Genomic DNA, 21,506 nt, shown 5'->3' with positions numbered 1-21,506 from the left:
AGAAGATACATCTTGTAGTAATGTATAGGCTTCTCCTTGGTGAGAAGATACATCTTGTAGTAATTTATAGGCTTCTCCTTGGTGAGAAGATACATCTTGTAGTAATTTATAGGCTTCTCCTTGGTGAGAAGATACATCTTGTAGTAATGTATAGGCTTCTCCTTGGTGAGAAGATACATCTTGTAGTAATGTATAGGCTTCTCCTTGGTGAGAAGATACATCTTGTAGTAATGTATAGGCTTCTCCTTGGTGAGAAGATACATCTTGTAGTAATTTATAGGCTTCTCCTTGGTGAGAAGATACATCTTGTAGTAATTTATAGGCTTCTCCTTGGTGAGAAGATACATCTTGTAGTAATGTATAGGCTTCTCCTTGGTGAGAAGATACATCTTGTAGTAATGTATAGGCTTCTCCTTGGTGAGAAGATACATCTTGTAGTATTTATAGGCTTCTCCTTGGTGAGAAGATACATCTTGTAGTAATGTATAGGCTTCTCCTTGGTGAGAAGATACATCTTGTAGTAATGTATAGGCTTCTCCTTGGTGAGAAGATACATCTTGTAGTAATGTATAGGCTTCTCCTTGGTGAGAAGATACATCTTGTAGTATTTATAGGCTTCTCCTTGGTGAGAAGATACATCTTGTAGTAATGTATAGGCTTCTCCTTGGTGAGAAGATACATCTTGTAGTAATGTATAGGCTTCTCCTTGGTGAGAAGATACATCTTGTAGTAATGTATAGGCTTCTCCTTGGTGAGAAGATACATCTTGTAGTAATGTATAGGCTTCTCCTTGGTGAGAAGATACATATTGTAGTAATGTATAGGCTTCTCCTTGGTGAGAAGATACATCTTGTAGTAATTTATAGGCTTCTCCTTGGTGAGAAGATTCGTCTTGTAGTAATTTATAGGCAGGGTTACTGTAAAAACACGTTGTGATAACTTCTGTGCTGATTTAAAAAAGCTTTATAAATTGATTGATTGATTGTATTTGCTCGTGTTTCGACTAAGATAAGAACATTGTCCCGGGCTGGTTGTAATGCCTATGTCTTGTTAATGCTCTCTGTTATAGGTTCCTCTAGTCTGGTTAGTTAGTGAATCTGATGTTGTGTCTCGATCAGAATGAGGAGCGGAATAGGCCCCAGTCCTCTCCTGCAGCAGGGGTGACTACTGTGGACCCCCTCCCCCTGAGAGAGGACTCCTGGTCGGGGGAGACCTCTCCGGAGAACCCCCCTGATCCTCCACCGGGGGCCAAAGCCTCCCGTAAACGCACTACCAGCGGACAACCCGACGCCGCCGTCCCGGCACCTGTTAACCGCATCCAGGGGACGCTCAGAGACCCAGAGTTCCAACATAACGGTAACTGTCCTGAGGACCTCACTGGTACCTACTGTAGTAGTGTGGTACTGTAGTAGTGTGGTAGTTTAGTAGTGTGGTAGTGTAGTGGTGTGGTACTGTAGTGGTGTGGTACTGTAGTAGTGTGGTAGTGTAGTAGTGTGGTACTGTCTGTCATAATGGTAACTGTCCTGAGGACCTCACTGGTACCTACTGTAGTAGTGTGGTACTGTAGTAGTGTGGTAGTGTAGTGGTGTGGTACTGTAGTAGTGTGGTAGTTTAGTAGTGTGGTACTGTAGTGGTGTGGTACTGTAGTGGTGTGGTACTGTAGTAGTGTGGTAGTGTAGTAGTGTGGTACTGTCTGTCATAATGGTAACTGTCCTGAGGACCTCACTGGTACCTACTGTAGTAGTGTGGTACTGTAGTAGTGTGGTAGTGTAGTGGTGTGGTACTGTAGTAGTGTGGTAGTTTAGTAGTGTGGTACTGTAGTGGTGTGGTACTGTAGTGGTGTGGTACTGTAGTAGTGTGGTACTGTAGTAGTGTGGTGCTGTAGTAGTGTGGTACTGTCTGTCATAATGGTAACTGTCCTGAGGACCTCACTGGTACCTACTGTAGTAGTGTGGTACTGTCTGTCATAATGGTAACTGTCCTGAGGACCTCACTGGTACCTACTGTAGTAGTGTGGTACTGTCTGTCATAATGGTAACTGTCCTGAGGACCTCACTGGTACCTACTGTAGTAGTGTGGTACTGTAGTAGTAGTGTGGTACTGTAGTAGTGTGGTGCTGTCTGTCATAATGGTAACTGTCCTGAGGACCTCACTGGTGCCTACTGTAGTAGTGTGGTACTGTAGTGGTGTGGTACTGTTGTAGTGTGGTACTGTAGTAGTAGTGTGGTACTGTAGTAGTGTGGTACTGTAGTGGTGTGGTACTGTTGTAGTGTGGTACTGTAGTAGTAGTGTGGTACTGTAGTAGTGTGGTACTGTAGTGGTGTGGTACTGTTGTAGTGTGGTACTGTAGTAGTAGTGTGGTACTGTAGTAGTGTGGTACTGTAGTGGTGTGGTACTGTTGTAGTGTGGTACTGTAGTAGTAGTGTGGTACTGTAGTAGTGTGGTACTGTAGTGGTGTGGTACTGTTGTAGTGTGGTACTGTAGTAGTAGTGTGGTACTGTAGTAGTGTGGTACTGTAGTGGTGTGGTACTGTTGTAGTGTGGTACTGTAGTAGTAGTGTGGTACTGTAGTAGTGTGGTACTGTAGTGGTGTGGTACTGTTGTAGTGTGGTACTGTAGTAGTAGTGTGGTACTGTAGTAGTGTGGTACTGTAGTGGTGTGGTACTGTTGTAGTGTGGTACTGTAGTAGTAGTGTGGTACTGTAGTAGTGTGGTACTGTCTGTCTACGAACAGCATCAGCAGTTGAACTTAACATCTACATTTCCTTGGTTTTTGACTGATCAAACCACTTTTACATTACTGGCATATGGGATGCTGTATCTGCGTCCTTAATTCAACCTGTGTGACGTTGTCCCATCACATCATCACCCCAAATAGTTCTGGGCCAATAAAAACACTGCATTGCCTCATCAAAGACAGTTTACGAGACTTAAACGCTCATATAAATGTGACAATGAGCGTCATTTACCGTTGATGGGAGGTGTGTGTGTGTGTCAGGTTTCCGCCACCTCTACAGTATATAGGTCAGTCTGTTTAACTGAGTCCCTGTGGGGTGGGGTCTCTCTCTCTCTCTCTCTACTGCTGAGACATCTTTACAGTTTGTGGCTTTTCTCAGCATATTCTACTGTTGCGTAACAAAACCTGGTCCCAGATCTGTTGTAGTCCGCTCCTCGTTCCTTCCCGCCAGCCCAGATATTGTCTAGTGTTGTAGTTCCTAGCTGCTTCTTTCTCCTCAGGACAAAAGATACAGAAGTCGATGCCAGGGTATCACAATTGGGGGAATTCCCTTTCTCTCTCCCAGAGTCCTCACCTCTTTCTCTTCCTCACGTCTCCCTCCATTCCTGACTCCACTCCAGAACCCCCCCTCCCCACCCCCCCATTCAGTTTATTTTCAAAACAATAGGCCTACACCTGGGGTAGAAACACCTGGGGTAGAAACACCTGGGGTAGAAACACCTGAGGTAGAAACACCTGAGGTAGAAAGACCTGGGGTTAGCCACACCTGGGGTAGAAAGACCTGGGGTTAGCCACACCTGGGGTAGAAACACCTGAGGTAGAAACACCTGAGGTAGAAAGACCTGGGGTTAGCCACACCTGGGGTAGAAAGACCTGGGGTTAGCCACACCTGGGGTAGAAACACCTGAGGTAGACACACCTGGGGTAGAAACACCTGGGGTAGACACACCTGGGGTAGACACACCTGGGGTAGACACACCTGGGGTAGAAACACCTGAGGTAGAAACACCTGAGGTAGAAACACCTGAGGTAGAAACACCTGAGGTAGAAACACCTGGGGTAGAAACACCTGGGGTAGAAACACCTGGGGTAGACATCAATCAATCAATCAAATTTATTTTATATAGCCCTTCGTACATCAGCTGATATCTCAAAGTGCTGTACAGAAACCCAGCCTAAAACCCCAAACAGCAAGCAATGCAGGTGAAGAAGCACGGTGGCTAGGAAAAACTCCCTAGAAAGGCCAAAACCTAGGAAGAAACCTAGAGAGGAACCAGGCTATGTGGGGTGGCCAGTCCTCTTCTGGCTGTGCCGGGTGGAGATTATAACAAAACATGGTCAAGATGTTCAAATGTTCATAAATGACCAGCATGGTCGAATAATAATAAGGCAGAATAGTTGAAACTGGAGCAGCAGCACAGTCAGGTGGACTGGGGACAGCAAGGAGTCATCATGTCAGGTATTCCTGGGGCATGGTCCTAGGGCTCAGGTCCTCCGAGAGAGAGAAAGAAAGAGAGAATTAGAGAGAGCATATGTGGGATGGCCAGTCCTCTTCTGGCTGTGCCGGGTGGAGATTATAACAGAACATGGCCAAGATGTTCAAATGTTCATAAATGATCAGCATGGTCGAATAATAATAAGGCAGAACAGTTGAAACTGGAGCAGCAGCACAGCCAGGTGGACTGGGGACAGCAAGGAGTCATCATGTCAGGTAGTCCTGGGGCATGGTCCTAGGGCTCAGGTCCTCCGAGAGAGAGAAAGAGAGAAGGAGAGAATTAGAGAACGCACACTTAGATTCACACAGGACACCGAATAGGACAGGAGAAGTACTCCAGATATAACAAACTGACCCTAGCCCCCCGACACATAAACTACTGCAGCATAAATACTGGAGGCTGAGACAGGAGGGGTCAGGAGACACTGTGGCCCACTCCGAGGACACCCCCGGACAGGGCCAAACAGGAAGGATATAACCCCACCCACTTTGCCAAAGCACAGCCCCCACACCACTAGAGGGATATCTTCAACCACCAACTTACCATCCTGAGACAAGGCTGAGTATAGCCCACAAAGACCTCCGCCACGGCACAACTTAAGGGGGGGGGGGGGGGCGCCAACCCAGACAGGATGACCACATCAGTGACTCAACCCACTCAGGTGACGCACCTCCTCCAGGGACGGCATGAGAGAGCCCCAGTAAAGCCAGTGACTCAGCCCCTGTAATAGGGTTAGAGGCAGAGAATCCCAGTGGAAAGAGGGGAACCGGCCAGGCAGAGACAGCAAGGGTGGTTCGTTGCTCCAGAGCCTTTCCGTTCACCCTCCCACTCCTGGGCCAGACTACACTCAATCATATGACCCACTGAAGAGATGAGTCTTCAGTAGAGACTTAAAGGTTGAGACCGAGTTTGCGTCTCTGACATGGGTAGGCAGACCGTTCCATAAAAATGGAGCTCTATAGGAGAAAGCCCTGCCTCCAGCTGTTTGCTTAAAAATTCTAGGGACAATTAGGAGGCCTGCGTCTTGTGACCGTAGCGTACGTGTAGGTATGTACGGCAGGACCAAATCAGAGAGATAGATAGGAGCAAGCCCATGTAATGCTTTGTAGGTTAGCAGTAAAACCTTGAAATCAGCCCTTGCTTTAACAGGAAGCCAGTGTAGGGAGGCTAGCACTGGAGTAATATGATCAAATTTTTTGGTTCTAGTCAGGATTCTAGCAGCCGTATTTAGCACTAACTGAAGTTTATTTAGTGCTTTATCCAGGTAGCCAGAAAGTAGAGCATTGCAGTAGTCTAACCTGGAAGTGACAAAAGCATGGATTAATTTTTCTGCATCATTTTTGGACAGAAAGTTCCTGATTTTTGCAATGTTACGTAGATGGAAAAAAGCTGTCCTTGAAATGGTCTTGATATGTTCTTCAAAAGAGAGATCAGGGTCCAGAGTAACGCCGAGGTCCTTCACAGTTTTATTTGAGACGACTGTACAACCATTAAGATTAATTGTCAGATTCAACAGAAGATCTCTTTGTTTCTTGGGACCTAGAACAAGCATCTCTGTTTTGTCCGAGTTTAAAAGTAGAAAGTTTGCAGCCATCCACTTCCTTATGTCTGAAACACATTCTTCTAGCAAGGGCAATTTTGGGGCTTCACCATGTTTAATTGAAATGTACAGCTGTGTGTCATCCGCATAGCAGTGAAAGTTAACATTATGTTTTCGAATAACATCCCCAAGAGGTAAAATATATAGTGAAAACAATAGTGGTCCTAAAACGGAACCTTGAGGAACACCGAAATTTACAGTTGATTTGTCAGAGGACAGACCATTCACAGAGACAAACTGATATCTTTCCGACAGATAAGATCTAAACCAGGCCAGAACTTGTCCGTGTAGACCAATTTGGGTTTCCAATCTCTCCAAAAGAATGTGGTGATCGATGGTATCAAAAGCAGCACTAAGGTCTAGGAGCACGAGGACAGATGCAGAGCCTCGGTCCGATGCCCAGGTGTGTCTACCCCAGGTGTGTCTACCTCAGGTGTTTCTACCCCAGGTGTTTCTACCCCAGGTGTTTCTACCCCAGGTGTTTCTACCCCAGGTGTTTCTACCTCAGGTGTTTCTACCCCAGGTGTTTCTACCCCAGGTGTTTCTACCCCAGGTGTGTCTAACCCCAGGTGTGTCTAACCCCAGGTGTTTCTACCCCAGGTGTGTCTAACCCCAGGTGTGTCTAACCCCAGGTGTCTACCCCACCTGGGGTAGAAACACCTGGGGTAGAAACACCTGGGGTAGAAACACCTGAGGTAGACACACCTGAGGTAGAAACACCTGAGGTAGACACACCTGGGGTAGAAACACCTGGGGTAGAAACACCTGAGGTAGAAACACCTGGGGTAGAAACACCTGAGGTAGAAACACCTGGGGTAGAAACACCTGGGGTAGAAACACCTGGGGTAGAAACACCTGAGGTAGACACACCTGGGGTAGACACACCTGGGGTAGACACACCTGAGGTAGAAACACCTGAGGTAGAAACACCTGAGGTAGAAACACCTGAGGTAGAAAGACCTGGGGTAGAAAGACCTGGGGTAGAAACACCTGGGGTAGAAACACCTGGGGTAGAAACACCTGAGGTAGAAACACCTGAGGTAGAAACACCTGGGATAAGAAACTCCTGAGGTAGAAACACCTGAGGTAGAAACACCTGAGGTAGAAAGACCTGGGGTAGAAAGACCTGGGGTAGAAAGACCTGGGGTTAGACACACCTGGGGTAGAAACACCTGGGGTTAGACACACCTGGGGTTAGACACACCTGGGGTAGAAACACCTGGGGTTAGACACACCTGGGGTTAGACACACCTGGGGTAGAAACACCTGAGGTAGAAACACCTGGGGTAGAAACACCTGGGGTAGACACACCTGGGGTAGACACACCTGGGGTAGAAACACCTGGGGTAGAAACACCTGGGGTAGAAACACCTGGGGTAGAAACACCTGGGGTAGAAACACCTGAGGTAGACACACCTGAGGTAGAAACACCTGGGGTAGACACACCTGGGGTAGAAACACCTGGGGTAGAAACACCTGAGGTAGAAACACCTGGGGTAGAAACACCTGGGGTAAGACACACCTGGGGTAGAAACACCTGGGGTAGAAACACCTGGGGTAGAAACACCTGGGGTAGAAACACCTGGGATAAGAAACTCCTGAGGTAGAAACACCTGAGGTAGAAACACCTGGGGTAGAAAGACCTGGGGTAGAAAGACCTGGGGTTAGACACACCTGGGGTAGAAACACATGGGGTTAGACACACCTGGGGTTAGACACACCTGGGGTTAGACACACCTGGGGTAGAAACACCTGGGGTAGACACACATGGGGTTAGACGCACCTGGGGTTAGACGCACCTGGGGTTAGACGCACCTGGGGTTAGACACACCTGGGATAAGAAACACCTGAGGTAGAAACACCTGAGGTAGAAAGACCTGGGGTTAGCCACACCTGGGGTAGAAAGACCTGGGGTTAGCCACACCTGGGGTAGAAACACCTGGGGTAAGAAAGACCTGAGGTAGAAAGACCTGAGGTAGAAAGACCTGAGGTAGAAAGACCTGAGGTAGAAAGACCTGAGGTAGAAAGACCTGAGGTAGAAAGACCTGAGGTAGAAAGACCTGAGGTAGAAAGACCTGAGGTAGAAAGACCTGAGGTAGAAAGACCTGGGATAAGAAGCACCGGAGGTAGAAAGACCTGAGGTAGAAAGACCTGAGGTAGAAAGACCTGAGGTAGAAAGACCTGAGGTAGAAAGACCTGAGGTAGAAAGACCTGGGATAAGAAGCACCGGAGGTAGAAAGACCTGGGATAAGAAGCACCGGAGGTAGAAACTACTATGGAGTTGATTGGAAGACAACAGGCTATAACTGCAGCAGTATTGTGCATCATGTGTAATAACATGGAACTCTAAAATGTACTGTTATCTAGACATTTACATGTAACCCCTAAACAACAACAACTAACAGAACAGGCGTCCATTGTCTTCTCTACTCTAGGTAATTTAGGCCTGAGGACGTCTGAGCTGCTGCTGTGTCCTGGTGGTGGCTGTGGAACTGATGATGAAGGTAATGTAGCAGTAACAAGCTTCTTCACATTGGTCTGATAATGAAGGTAATGTAGCAGTAACAAGCTTCTTCACACTAGTCTGATAATGAAGGTAATGTAGCAGTAACAAGCTTCTTCACATTGGTCTGATAATGAAGGTAATGTAGCAGTAACAAGCTTCTTCACACTAGTCTGATAATGAAGGTAATGTAGCAGTAACAAGCTTCTTCACATTAGCCTGATAATGAAGGTAATGTAGCAGTAACAATCTTCTTCACATTAGTCTGATAATGAAGCTAATGTAGCAGTAACAAGCTTCTTCACACTAGTCTGATAATGAAGGTAATGTAGCAGTAACAAGCTTCTTCACATTGGTCTGATAATGAAGGTAATGTAGCAGTAACAAGCTTCTTCACACTAGTCTGATAATGAAGGTAATGTAGCAGTAACAAGCTTCTTCATTGGTCCGATAATGAAGGTAATGTAGCAGTAACAAACTTCTTCACATTAGTCTGATAATGAAGGTAATGTAGCAGTAACGAGCTTCTTCACACTAGTCTGATAATGAAGGTAATGTAGCAGTAACAAGCTTCTTCACATTAGTCTGATAATGAAGGTAATGTAGCAGTAACGAGCTTCTTCACACTAGTCTGATAATGAAGGTAATGTAGCAGTAACAAGCTTCTTCACATTAGTCTGATAATGAAGGTAATGTAGCAGTAACAAGCTTCGTCACATTGGTCTGATAATGAAGGTAATGTAGCAGTAACAAGCTTCCCCACATTGGTCTGATAATGAAGGTAATGTAGCAGTAACAAGCTTCTTCACATTAGTCCGATAATGAAGGTAATGTAGCAGTAACAAGCTTCGTCACATTAGTCTGATAATGAAGGTAATGTAGCAGTAACAAGCTTCTTCACATTAGTCTGATAATGAAGGTAATGTAGCAGTAACAAGCTTCTTCACATTAGTCTGATAATGAAGGTACTGTAGCAGTAACAAGCTTCTTCACATTAGTCTGATAATGAAGGTAATGTAGCAGTAACCAGCTTCTTCACATTAGTCTGATAATGAAGGTAATGTAGCAGTAACAAGCTTCTTCACACTAGTCTGATAATGAAGGTAATGTAGCAGTAACAAGCTTCTTCACACTAGTCTGATAATGAAGGTAATGTAGCAGTAACAAGCTTCTTCACATTAGTCTGATCATGAAGGTAATGTAGCAGTAACAAGCTTCTTCACATTAGTCTGATAATGAAGGTAATGTAGCAGTAACAAGCTTCTTCACATTGGTCTGATCATGAAGGTAATGTAGCAGTAACAAGCTTCTTCACACTAGTCTGATAATGAAGGTAATGTAGCAGTAACAAACTTCTTCACATTGGTCTGATAATGAAGGTAATGTAGCAGTAACAAGCTTCTTCACATTGGTCTGATAATGAAGGTAATGTAGCAGTAACAAGCTTCTTCACACTAGTCTGATAATGAAGGTAATGTAGCAGTAACAAGCTTCTTCACATTAGTCTGATAATATGTACATTTTCTGGTTCATTTAGAAACCTAAACTTAAATATATGTTTTTGGTTGTTGACTCAATTAGACGATGCCCATTTCAGGCTTATAAATATATATATATTTTTCTTATCTGGCTAACTCCTTTATCCTGTTCTGTAGTATACCCCTCTGGTGTCCTGGACTTCTGGATAAGTTAAAGCTCAGTTTATCACAAGTAGACTAACTAGGCTGATGTTGGTCTTCAGTGTTAAAGGCAGGCTTAGGGGTCATTTCAGTGTTAAAGGCAGGCTTAGGGGTCATTTCAGTGTTAAAGGCAGGCTTAGGGGTCATTCCAGTGTTAAAGTCAGGCTTAGGGGTCATTTCAGTGTTAAAGTCAGGCTTAGGGGTCATTCCAGTGTTAAAGTCAGGTTTAGGGGTCATTCCAGTGTTAAAGTCAGGCTTAGGGGTCATTTCAGTGTTAAAGTCAGGCTTAGGGGTCATTTCAGTGTTAAAGTCAGGCTTAGGGGTCATTTCAGTGTTAAAGTCAGGCTTAGGGGTCATTTCAGTGTTAAAGTCAGGCTTAGGGGTCATTTCAGTGTTAAAGTCAGGCTTAGGGGTCATTTCAGTGTCAAAGGCAAGTTTAGGGGTCATTTCAGTGTTAAAGTCTTGATACAAGGGAAGGGACACCGCCTCTTACACTAAATAAAAATGAGACATTTGCTTCAATATCTCCATGACATAAAAGATAAAGGATAGCTGAGGTTCTAAATCTTTGGGAGTCAGCCGATCACTCTCTCCCCGACCTGGCTAACCTCTGACCCCTGACCCTTGGTGAACCCTCCAGATGACAGGATGTCCCAGATCTCATCCAGGTCAGCAGCGTCCTGCTCTATGGCCTCCCAGGTCCTGGACCGAGCCCAGAGGAGGAAGGACCACTTCTGGGGGAAGAGATAACAGGAAGCACTGCCCTCCCCCTCACAGTGCATTCCAAATGGAACACTATTCCCTATGTAGTGCACTACTGTTAAGAGGAGGAAGGATGACTTCTGGGGGAAGAGATAACAGGAAGCACTGACCCCCCCCCCCCCCACAATGCACACCAGACTACTAGACTGAATCTGGGTTTATATAACCAGAGTGTCCAGACTACTAGACTGAATCTGGGTTTATATAACCAGAGTGTCTAGACTACTAGACTGAATCTGGGTGTATATAACCAGAGTGTCCAGACTACTAGACTGAATCTGGGTGTATATAACCAGAGTGTCCAGACTACTAGGTTGAATCTGGGTGTATATAACCAGAGTGTCCAGACTACTAGACTGAATCTGGGTTTATATAACCAGAGTGTCCAGACTACTAGACTGAATCTGGGTGTATATAACCAGACTACTAGACTGAATCTGGGTTTATATAACCAGAGTGTCCAGACTACTAGACTGAATCTGGGTTTATATGACCAGACTTCTAGACTGAATCTGGGTTTATATAACCAGAGTGTCTAGACTACTAGACTGAATCTGGGTTTATATAACCAGAGTGTCCAGACTACTAGGTTGAATCTGGGTGTATATAACCAGAGTGTCCAGACTACTAGACTGAATCTGGGTTTATATAACCAGAGTGTCCAGACTACTAGACTGAATCTGGGTTTATATAACCAGAGTGTCCAGACTACTAGACTGAATCTGGGTTTATATAACCAGAGTGTCCAGACTACTAGGTTGAATCTGGGTTTATATAACCAGAGTGTCCAGACTACTAGACTGAATCTGGGTTTATATAACCAGAGTGTCCAGACTACTAGGTTGAATCTGGGTGTATATAACCAGAGTGTCCAGACTACTAGACTGAATCTGGGTGTATATAACCAGACTACTAGGTTGAATCTGGGTGTATATAACCAGACTACTAGGTTGAATCTGGGTGTATATAACCAGACTACTAGGTTGAATCTGGGTGTATATAACCAGAGTGTCCAGACTACTAGACTGAATCTGGGTTTATATAACCAGAGTGTCCAGACTACTAGGTTGAATCTGGGTGTATATAACCAGACTACTAGGTTGAATCTGGGTTTATATAACCAGTGTCCAGACTACTAGACTGAATCTGGGTGTATATAACCAGACTACTAGGTTGAATCTGGGTTTATATAACCAGTGTCCAGACTACTAGACTGAATCTGGGTGTATATAACCAGACTACTAGGTTGAATCTGGGTTTATATAACCAGAGTGTCCAGACTACTAGGTTGAATCTGGGTGTATATAACTAGAGTGTCTGGGATACCCTCCCTATTTGTATGAATTTAGTTCAGATGTTTTGTAATAATGTATTGAATGAAGTGTAAAGAACTAGGTTTGTATTTATTTTAAATTATTTTGTTTTATTATATGGAGAACCACTTTTTTATTGTAATTTATATTTTTACTGTATTATCGATAACTTATCTTTGTACTGTATTATCGATAACTTATCTTTTTACTGTATTATCGATAACTTATCTTTGTACTGTATTATCGCTAACTTATCTTTGTACTGTATTATCGATAACTTATCTTTTTACTGTATTATCGATAACTTATCTTTGTACTGTATTATCGATAACTTATCTTTGTACTGTATTATCGATAACTTATCTTTGTACTGTATTATCGATAACTTATCTTTTTACTGTATTATCGATTCTGCATTGTTCATATATTTCTTGATACACTATCCTTGTTGGAAAGTGAATTATGCACTACTACTGCTACTACGAATCAACATTGATGCAATTGAAACATGTTGTATAGGTTTGTATAAGAGATATACACTGTGTGTTTGGATACAACAACTGTTGAGAGGAAATATTAAATAAATGTTGGAACAATCGGTATGCATTCAGCTGTCTCATTGACTTCCTGTACATAGAATAGCCTTTTGTAGCAATCCACTGCAATATTGTTGTTCCGTAGGTGATGGACGTGTTTCATTTAATCAACATGTTTCCCAAAATAGCACCCTAGTCCTTTAACAGAGCCTTCAGAAGATATTGGGGCAGGCAGGGTAGCCTAGCGGTTAGAGTGTTGGAACTAGTAACCGGAAGGTTGCAAATTCAAATCCCCGAGCTGACAAGGTACAAATCTGTCGTTCTGCCTCTGAACAGGCAGTTAACCCACTGTTCCTAGGCCAGTTAACCCACTGTTCCTAGGCAGTTAACCCCACTGTTCCTAGACCAGTTAACCCACTGTTCCTAGACCAGTTAACCCACTGTTCCTAGGCCAGTTAACCCACTGTTCCTAGACCAGTTAACCCACTGTTCCTAGACCAGTTAACCCACTGTTCCTAGACCAGTGTTGCTAGACCAGTTAACCCACTGTTCCTAGACCAGTTAACCCACTGTTCCTAGACCGTCATTGAAAATAAGAATTTGTTCTTAACTGACTTAACTAGTTAAATAAAGGTAAAAAATATATATATATATATATATATATTCACACCCCTTGACTTTTTCCACATTTTGTTGTCTTGCAGCGTGAGTTTAACATGGATTCAATTGAGATTTTATGTCACTGTCCCAACACACAATAAATACCGCATAATGTCATAGTAGAATTAGAATTTATGCAAATTAAATACCCCCATAATGTCATAGTAGAATTAGAATTTATGCAAATTAAATACCCCCATAATGTCATAGTAGAATTAGAATTTATGCAAATTAAATACCCCCATAATGTCATAGTAGAATTAGAATTTATGCAAATTAAATACCCCCATAATGTCATAGTAGAATTAGAATTTATGCAAATTAAATACCTCATAATGTCATAGTAGAATTAGAATATATGCTAATTAAATACCCCCATAATGTCATGGTAGAATTAGAATGTATGCAAATTAAATACCCCATAATGTCATAGTAGAATTAGAATTTATGCAAATTAAATACCCCATAATGTCATAGTAGAATTAGAATTTATGCAAATTAAATACCCCCATAATGTCATAGTAGAATTAGAATGTATGCAAATTAAATACCCCATAATGTCATAGTAGAATTAGAATTTATGCAAATTAAATACCCCGTAATGTCATAGTAGAATTAGAATTTATGCAAATTAAAAGTAAATACGTATTCAAACCCTTTGTTATGGCAAGGATAAATTAGTTCAGGAGTAAAAATGTGCTTAACAAGACACATAGTAAGTTGCATGGACTCATCACTCTTGTGTGCAATAATAATAGTGTTTTAACATGATTTTTGGGTTTGTATATCCGGAGTGGCCACACATACAATTATCTGTAAGGTCCCTCAGTCGAGCAGTGAATTTCAAACACAGATTTAACCACGAAGACCAGGGAGGTTTTCCAGTGCCTCGCAAAGAAGGGCTCCTATTGGTAGATGGGTAAAAAATAAATAAAAGCAGACATTGAATAACCTTTTGAGAATTGTGAAGTTATTAATTTCACTTTAGAAGGTGTATCAATACACCCATTCACTACAAAGATACAGGTGTCCTTCCTAACTCAGTTGCCGGAGAGGAAGGAAACCGCTCAGGGATTTTCACAAAGAGGCCAATGATGACTTTAAAACAGTTACAGAGTTTAATTGCTGTGATAAGAGAAAACTGAGGATGGATCAACAACATTGAAGTTACTCCACAACACCGACCTAAATCACAGAGGGAAAAGAAGCCTTTACAGAATAAAAAATATTCCAAAACACGCCTCCTGTTTGCAATATGGTAATACTGCAAAAAATGTGGCAAAGAAATTAACTTTGTCTTGAATACAAAGTGTTATGTTTAGGGTGAATACAACACATCAATGAATACCACTCTTCATATTTTTAAGCATGGTGGTGGCTGCATCATGTTATGGGTATGCTTGTCATCGGCATGGACTAGGGAGTTTTTTTAGGATAAAAAATGTCATCCTAGAGGGATCCCTGGATCAGTCTGCTTTCCACCAGACACTGAGAGATGCATGCACCTTTCAGCAGGACAATAACATACAACACAAGGCCAAATATACACTGGAGTTGCGTACCAAGATGACATTGAATGTTCCTGAGTTACAGTTTTGACTTAAATCGGCTTGGAAATCTCCGGAAAGACTTGAAAATGGCTATCTTGAAATGATCAACAACCAACTTGACAGATCTTTAAGAATTTTAAATGTTGTACAATCCAGGTGTGCAAAGCTCTTAGAGACTTACCCAGAAAGACTCACAGCTGTAATCGCTGATTTCAACATGTATTGACTCAGAGGTATGAATACTTATGTAAATTAGATATTTTTGTATTTCATTTTCAATAAATGAGCAAAAAAATGTCTAAAAACATGTTTTCATTTTGTCATTATGGGGTAAATGTGTGAGAATCAAAGTACATTTAATTCACTTTGAATTCAGGCTGTAACACAACAAAAATGTGCAATAATATGTCAATGAATACCTTCTGATGGCATTTTGACCAGGAACCATGGTTGGTCTGTCATACCCAGGTAACAGGTAATTTACCAGGAACCATGGTTGGTCTGTCACACCCAGGTAACAGGTAATTTACCAGGAACCATGGTTGGTCTGTCATACCCAGTTAACAGGTAATTTACCAGGAACCATGGTTGGTCTGTCATACCCAGGTAACAGGTAATTTACCAGGAACCATGGTTGGTCTGTCATACCCAGGTAACAGGTCATTTACCAGGAAGGAACCATGGTTGGTCTGTCATACCCAGGTAATAGTCAGGTCATTTACCAGGAAGGAACCATGGTTGGTCTGTCATACCCAGGTAACAAGTAATTTACCAGGAAGGAACCATGGTTGTTCTGTCATACCCAGGTAACAGTCAGGTCATTTACCAGGAAGGAACCATGGTTGGTCTGTCATACCCAGGTAACAGTCAGGTCATTTACCAGGAAGGAACCATGGTTGGTCTGTCATACCCAGGTAACAGTCAGGTCATTTACCAGGAAGGAACCATGGTTGGTCTGTCATACCCAGGTAACAGTCAGGTAATTTACCAGGAAGGAACCATGGTTGGTCTGTCATACCCAGGTAACAGTCAGGTCATTTACCAGGAAGGAACCATGGTTGGTCTGTCATACCCAGGTAACAAGTAATTTACCAGGAAGGAACCATGGTTGGTCTGTCATACCCAGGTAACAGTCAGGTCATTTACCAGGAAGGAACCATGGTTGGTCTGTCATACCCAGGTAACAGTCAGGTCATTTACCAGGAAGGAACCATGGTTGGTCTGTCATACCCAGGTAAACAGTCAGGTCATTTACCAGGAAGGAACCATGGTTGGTCTGTCATACCCAGGTAACAGTCAGGTCATTTACCAGGAAGGAACCATGGTTGGTCTGTCATACCCAGGTAACAGTCAGGTCATTTACCAGGAAGGAACCATGGTTGGTCATGCGTGCTCAGCCCTCTCCTGTACTCCCTGTTCAGCCATGACTGCGTGGCCGCGCACGCCTGCAATTCAATCATCAAGTTTGCAGATGACAACAGTAATAGGCCTGATTACCAACGATGATGAGACGGCCTACAGGGAGGAGGTGCCCGTAAAATAACCTCTCCCTCAACGTCAACAAAACGAAGAAGCTGATTGTGGACTTCAGGAAACAGCTGAGAGAGCACGTCCCTATTCACATCGACGGGACCACAGGGGAGAAGGTGAAAAGCTTCAAGTTCCTCGGCGTTTACACACCACCGACAAAACTGAAATGGTCCACCCACACAGACAGTGTGGTGAAGCAGGAGAAACAGCGCCTCTTCAACCTCAGGAGGCTGAAGAAATGTGTCTTGTCCCCTAAAACCCTGTCAAACTTTTACAGATGCACAATTGAGAGCATCCTGTCGGGCTGTACCGCCTGGTATGGCAACAGCACCTCCCACAACCGCAGGGCTCTCAAGAGGGTGGTGCGGTCTGCCCAACGCATCACCGGGGGCACACAGCCTACCCTCCAGGACACCTACAGCACCCGATGTCACAGGAAGGCCAAACAGATCATTAAGGACAACAACCACCCGAGCCACTGCCTGTTCACCCCGCTATCATCCAGAAGGCGAGGTCAGTACAGATGCATCAAAGCAGGGCCCGAGAGACTGAAAAACAGCTTCTATCTCAAGGCCATCAGACTGTTAAATGGCCATCACTAGCCGGCTACCACCCGGTTACCCAACCCTGCACCTTAGAGACTGCACCACCCGGTTACCCAACCCTGCACCTTAGAGACTGCACCACCCGGTTACCCAACCCTGCACCTTAGAGACTGCACCACCCGGTTACCCAACCCTGCACCTTAAAGGCTGCTGCCACAAAAACATAGACATGGAATCACTGGCTACTTTACTAATGTTTGCATACTGCTTTACTCATCTCATATGTGTTTACTGGGGCGGCAGGTAGCCTAGTGGTCAGAGCGGTGGGCCAGTAACTGAAAGGCTGCTGGATCAAATCCCAGAGCTGACAAGGTAAAACATCTGTCATTCTGAGCAAGGCAGTGAACCCTCTATTCCCCGGGAACTGAAGATGTGGATGAATAAGGCAGCCCCCCCCCCCCCGCACCTCTCTGATTCAGAAGGGTTGGGTTAAATGTGGAAGACACATTTCAGTTGTACAACTGACTAGGCATCCTTCCCCCACTGTGTTCTATTCTACTGTATTTCAGTCAATGCCACTTAGACGTTGCTCGTCCTAGCATTCCTTTACTTTTAGATGTGTGTGTATTGCTGTGAGTTGTTAGATATTACTGCACTGTTGGAACTAGGAACGCCAGCATTTCGCTACAGCCGCAATAAAATCTGCTAAAAAATGTGTACGTGACCAATACAATTTGATTTGATTTGTTTTGATACCCAGATAACAGTCAGGTCATTTACCAGGAAGGCCCCGAGGTTGGGCTGTCATAGCCAGGTAATAGTCAGGTCATTTACCAGGAAGGCCCCGAGGTTGGGCTGTTATAGCCAGGTAATAGTCAGGTCATTTACCAGGAAGGCCCCGAGGTTGGTCTGTTATAGCCAGGTAATAGTCAGGTCATTTACCAGGAAGGCCCCGAGGTTGGGCTGTTATAGCCAGGTAATAGTCAGGTCATTTACCAGGAAGGCCCCGAGGTTGGTCTGTCATAGCCAGGTAACAGTCAGGTCATTTACCAGGAAGGCCCCGAGGTTGGGCTGTTATAGCCAGGTAATAGTCAGGTCATTTACCAGGAAGGCCCCGAGGTTGGTCTGTCATAGCCAGGTAATAGTCAGGTCATTTACCAGGAAGGCCCCGAGGTTGGTCTGTTATAGCCAGGTAATAGTCAGGTCATTTACCAGGAAGGCCCCGAGGTTGGTCTGTCATAGCCAGGTAACAGTCAGGTCATTTACCAGGAAGACCCCGAGGTTGGTCTGTCATAGCCAGATAACAGTCAGGTCATTTACCAGGAAGACCCCGAGGTTGGTCTGTCATAGCCAGGTAATAGTCAGGTCATTTACCAGGAAGGCCCCGAGGTTGGTCTGTCATAGCCAGGTAACAGTCAGGTCATTTACCAGGAAGGCCCCGAGGTTGGTCTGTCATAGCCAGGTAATAGTCAGGTAATTTACCAGGAAGACCCCGAGGTTGGTCTGTTATAGCCAGGTAATAGTCAGGTCATTTACCAGGAAGGCCCCGAGGTTGGTCTGTCATAGCCACGTAATAGTCAGGTAATTTACCAGGAAGACCCCGAGGTTGGTCTGTTATAGCCAGGTAACAGTCAGGTCATTTACCAGGAAGGCCCCGAGGTTGGTCTGTCATAGCCAGGTAATAGTCAGGTCATTTACCAGGAAGACCCCGAGGTTGGTCTGTTATAGCCAGGTAATAGTCAGGTCATTTACCAGGAAGACCCCGAGGTTGATCTGTCATAGCCAGGTAATAGTCAGGTCATTTACCAGGAAGACCCCGAGGTTGATCTGTCATAGCCAGGTAATAGTCAGGTCATTTACCAGGAAGACCCCGAGGTTGGTCTGTCATAGCCAGGTAATAGTCAGGTCATTTACCAGGAAGACCCCGAGGTTGATCTGTCATAGCCAGGTAATAGTCAGGTCATTTACCAGGAAGGCCCCGAGGTTGGTCTGTCATAGCCAGGTAACAGTCAGGTCATTTACCAGGAAGGCCCCGAGGTTGGTCTGTCATAGCCAGGTAGTAGTCGTCAGGTAATATAACCAGGTAATATCAGGTAATATAACCAGGTAATATCAGGTAATATAACCAGGTAATATAACCAGGTAACAGTCATCAGGTAATATAACCAGGTAACAGTGGTCAGGTAATATAACCAGGTAACAGTCATCAGGTAATATAACCAGGTAACAGTCATCAGGTAATATAACCAGGTAACAGTCATCAGGTAATATAACCAGGTAACAGTCATCAGGTAATATAACCAGGTAACAGTCATCAGGTAATATAACCAGGTAACAGTCATCAGGTAATATAACCAGGTAACAGCCAATGATGTGCGTCTCAGCTGTTTATCCCTCCGCCTGTTTCAATGTGGTATGAAAATGGTACTCTGTAATTTGAGGCATGAAAACACGTTTCATAAGATAACAACATGGAACAATGTAGCTGGACCGACACTGGTCTGCTTCACTGTCTCTGCTTCACTGGTTCACTGGTCTGCTTCACTGGTCTGCTTCACTGTTCTGCTTCACTGGTCTGCTTCACTGGTCTGCTTCACTGTCTCTGCTTCACTGGTTCACTGGTCTGCTTCACTGGTCTGCTTCACTGGTCTGCTTCACTGGTCTGCTTCACTGGTCTGCTTCAAAGAAACACGTCCCACTGTGTTTGATGACAGGTGCTCACCCTCCCGCCAATAACAAGGGAAAATGCCCCGAGTTGTGAAAGAGCCTAGTGGTTTCTCTCTATGGCTGAACAAAATCACGTGTCGCAAAATGGCACCCTATTTCCCTATTATAGTGCACTACTTCTGACCAGAGCCTTATGGGCCCTGTTCAAACGTAGTGCACTACATAGGGTGCCATTTGGGATGTAGCCAAGCTCTCAGAAGGTCACTTGGCAACTCCTGTGTGCTGAATCTGCCTCAATCTGTCTCAAGCGCACCAGCTCTCCTTTATTGGGTTCCAAATGGTACCTGATTCACTACATAGTGCACTACTTCTGACCAGAGCCTGATGGGCCCTGTTCAAAAGTAGTGCACTATAAAGGGAATAAGGTGCCATTTGGGATGTGGGACATGATCTACTGTAAACATCATGATGTGTGTAGAGCCTGGGCCTCAATGGCTGATCTGTTTGCAGTTGTTGTCCATATATTTCATTACATCGAGGGGAATTTACAGTTAGCGTTATACAGTTACTCTATCGGGTGTTCCAGCATCCTAAACCACTTGAGGAGAAGAAAACTGACGTAATCATTTCAAATATTAAGAACGGGGTGACGTAGGCACAATATCCCGAACCCTTGGCCATCAGTTCTCTTTTTGACGAATGACTGATTCCACACGTCATTAATTTAGGAACACACACGTATTTATATTATGTCATCTTTTTGTTCATAAATCACCTTCTCTTTTTTTCTGCCTATGATGTTATTTTTGTGTATAGTTTTGCAATTCGGTGTAATAACGTTGACCTGGTTAACCCAGGTAGGGAGGCCGGAAGGGAGGGGGGATACCCGCGGATTGACCTGAATGCAGAGAAAGGAACCACAATGACGTCTCCTAGACAATATAAATACTGTCCCTACCAGGTAGAAAACATGACAACCTACCAAACCAACCCGCAAGGTAAGCAGCCTAATCTGCGATCTTGGTTGTAGTATTACAACAGGTCTCTCATACAAAATAGATGTATGATCACCTGTAGCGTGTAGTCTATAGGATTAGATAAGGCTGACCTAAATCAAAACAAGTTATCTGACTGTCATTTATTCTTTCCAGGTGAACTGTGATATTTTCGCATTATTATTCAAACTGAAGAAAGACAAATCTCCCGGAGCCAATATGAAGTTCAGCACGGTCCAACTCGTAGCCGCTGTGGTAGTGGTGATGAGCGTCTGTCTGCTACGCGAATCCGTGGCGCACTCCATCCATCGCCCGCTCAGCGCCCCCCTGCACAGCGCGGATACCGACACCATGGTACAGCAGGTGGCTCAACATGTAAGTTACTTTATCATATTTCATATTCCATAATGGCTTATAATTGTAGGACTATTAACTAAATATATTATATTTGTAGAACTAGTAGCCTATTATTTAGTCCATTTATTCGGGTTTATTTAATTATGATTATGACTTTAAAAAGCCTAATGATGCCATTCCTGTCTGTTTCAACAGGCGCAAAGTTTTGACACCGATACTGACACTAAACTGATGCCAGACATCGATACTAAAAAGGTCTGTCTATTAAACCAATGACTAATGTCATGTTAAGCCTACATTATTTTACAGCTTGGTCTGAAATGGTGTTTAGTTGTTTTTTCTATTTCTACCACCTGATGCAGCTGTAGGCAATACTAACCATATCATGCTAATTAATTGATGCCTTTGAACTGAACTTTGAATTGATGTCTCCAACGGCAGAACCACAGAGACATCTGCTGCCTGCATGCTAACATCCTGGACTTCTACCTGAGTAACATCCTGACCACTAAGGAGAAGCAGGACAAGCATCATCCTAAACTCCCTGCCCTGAAGGAAGACCTGGCCCGAGTCAGCAG

The 21,506-nt window shown here is 44.1% G+C and overlaps 1 protein-coding gene across 12 annotated transcripts in view; it reads left to right on the top strand.

Annotated features, from left to right (window-relative positions):
• LOC118936570 (nuclear protein MDM1-like) overlaps window positions 1-12,686 on the top strand; it is a 38,176-nt gene extending 25,490 nt beyond the window's left edge. For 3 of the 12 annotated variants that reach the window (XM_036956643.1, XM_036956645.1, XM_036956646.1), the window contains 3 exons: window positions 1,119-1,356; window positions 8,267-8,335; window positions 10,654-12,686. In XM_036956643.1, the coding sequence (XP_036812538.1) occupies window positions 1,119-1,356; window positions 8,267-8,335; window positions 10,654-10,763 (417 nt within the window). In that variant the 3' untranslated portion in view covers window positions 10,764-12,686. The remainder of the gene's footprint in view (window positions 1-1,118; window positions 1,357-8,266; window positions 8,336-10,653) is intronic. The other 9 variants (XR_005038466.1, XR_005038462.1, XR_005038465.1 and 6 more) reach the window with 9 other exon arrangements.
• The last annotated feature ends 8,820 nt before the right edge of the window (window positions 12,687-21,506 follow it).

The sequence above is a fragment of the Oncorhynchus mykiss genome, chromosome 21 (genome assembly GCF_013265735.2).
Source record: "Oncorhynchus mykiss isolate Arlee chromosome 21, USDA_OmykA_1.1, whole genome shotgun sequence".
NCBI classification, from domain to species: Eukaryota; Metazoa; Chordata; class Actinopteri; order Salmoniformes; family Salmonidae; genus Oncorhynchus; species Oncorhynchus mykiss.
The sequence above is the reverse complement of the archived record's forward strand: the minus strand, read 5'-3'. Positions and strand labels throughout refer to the sequence as shown.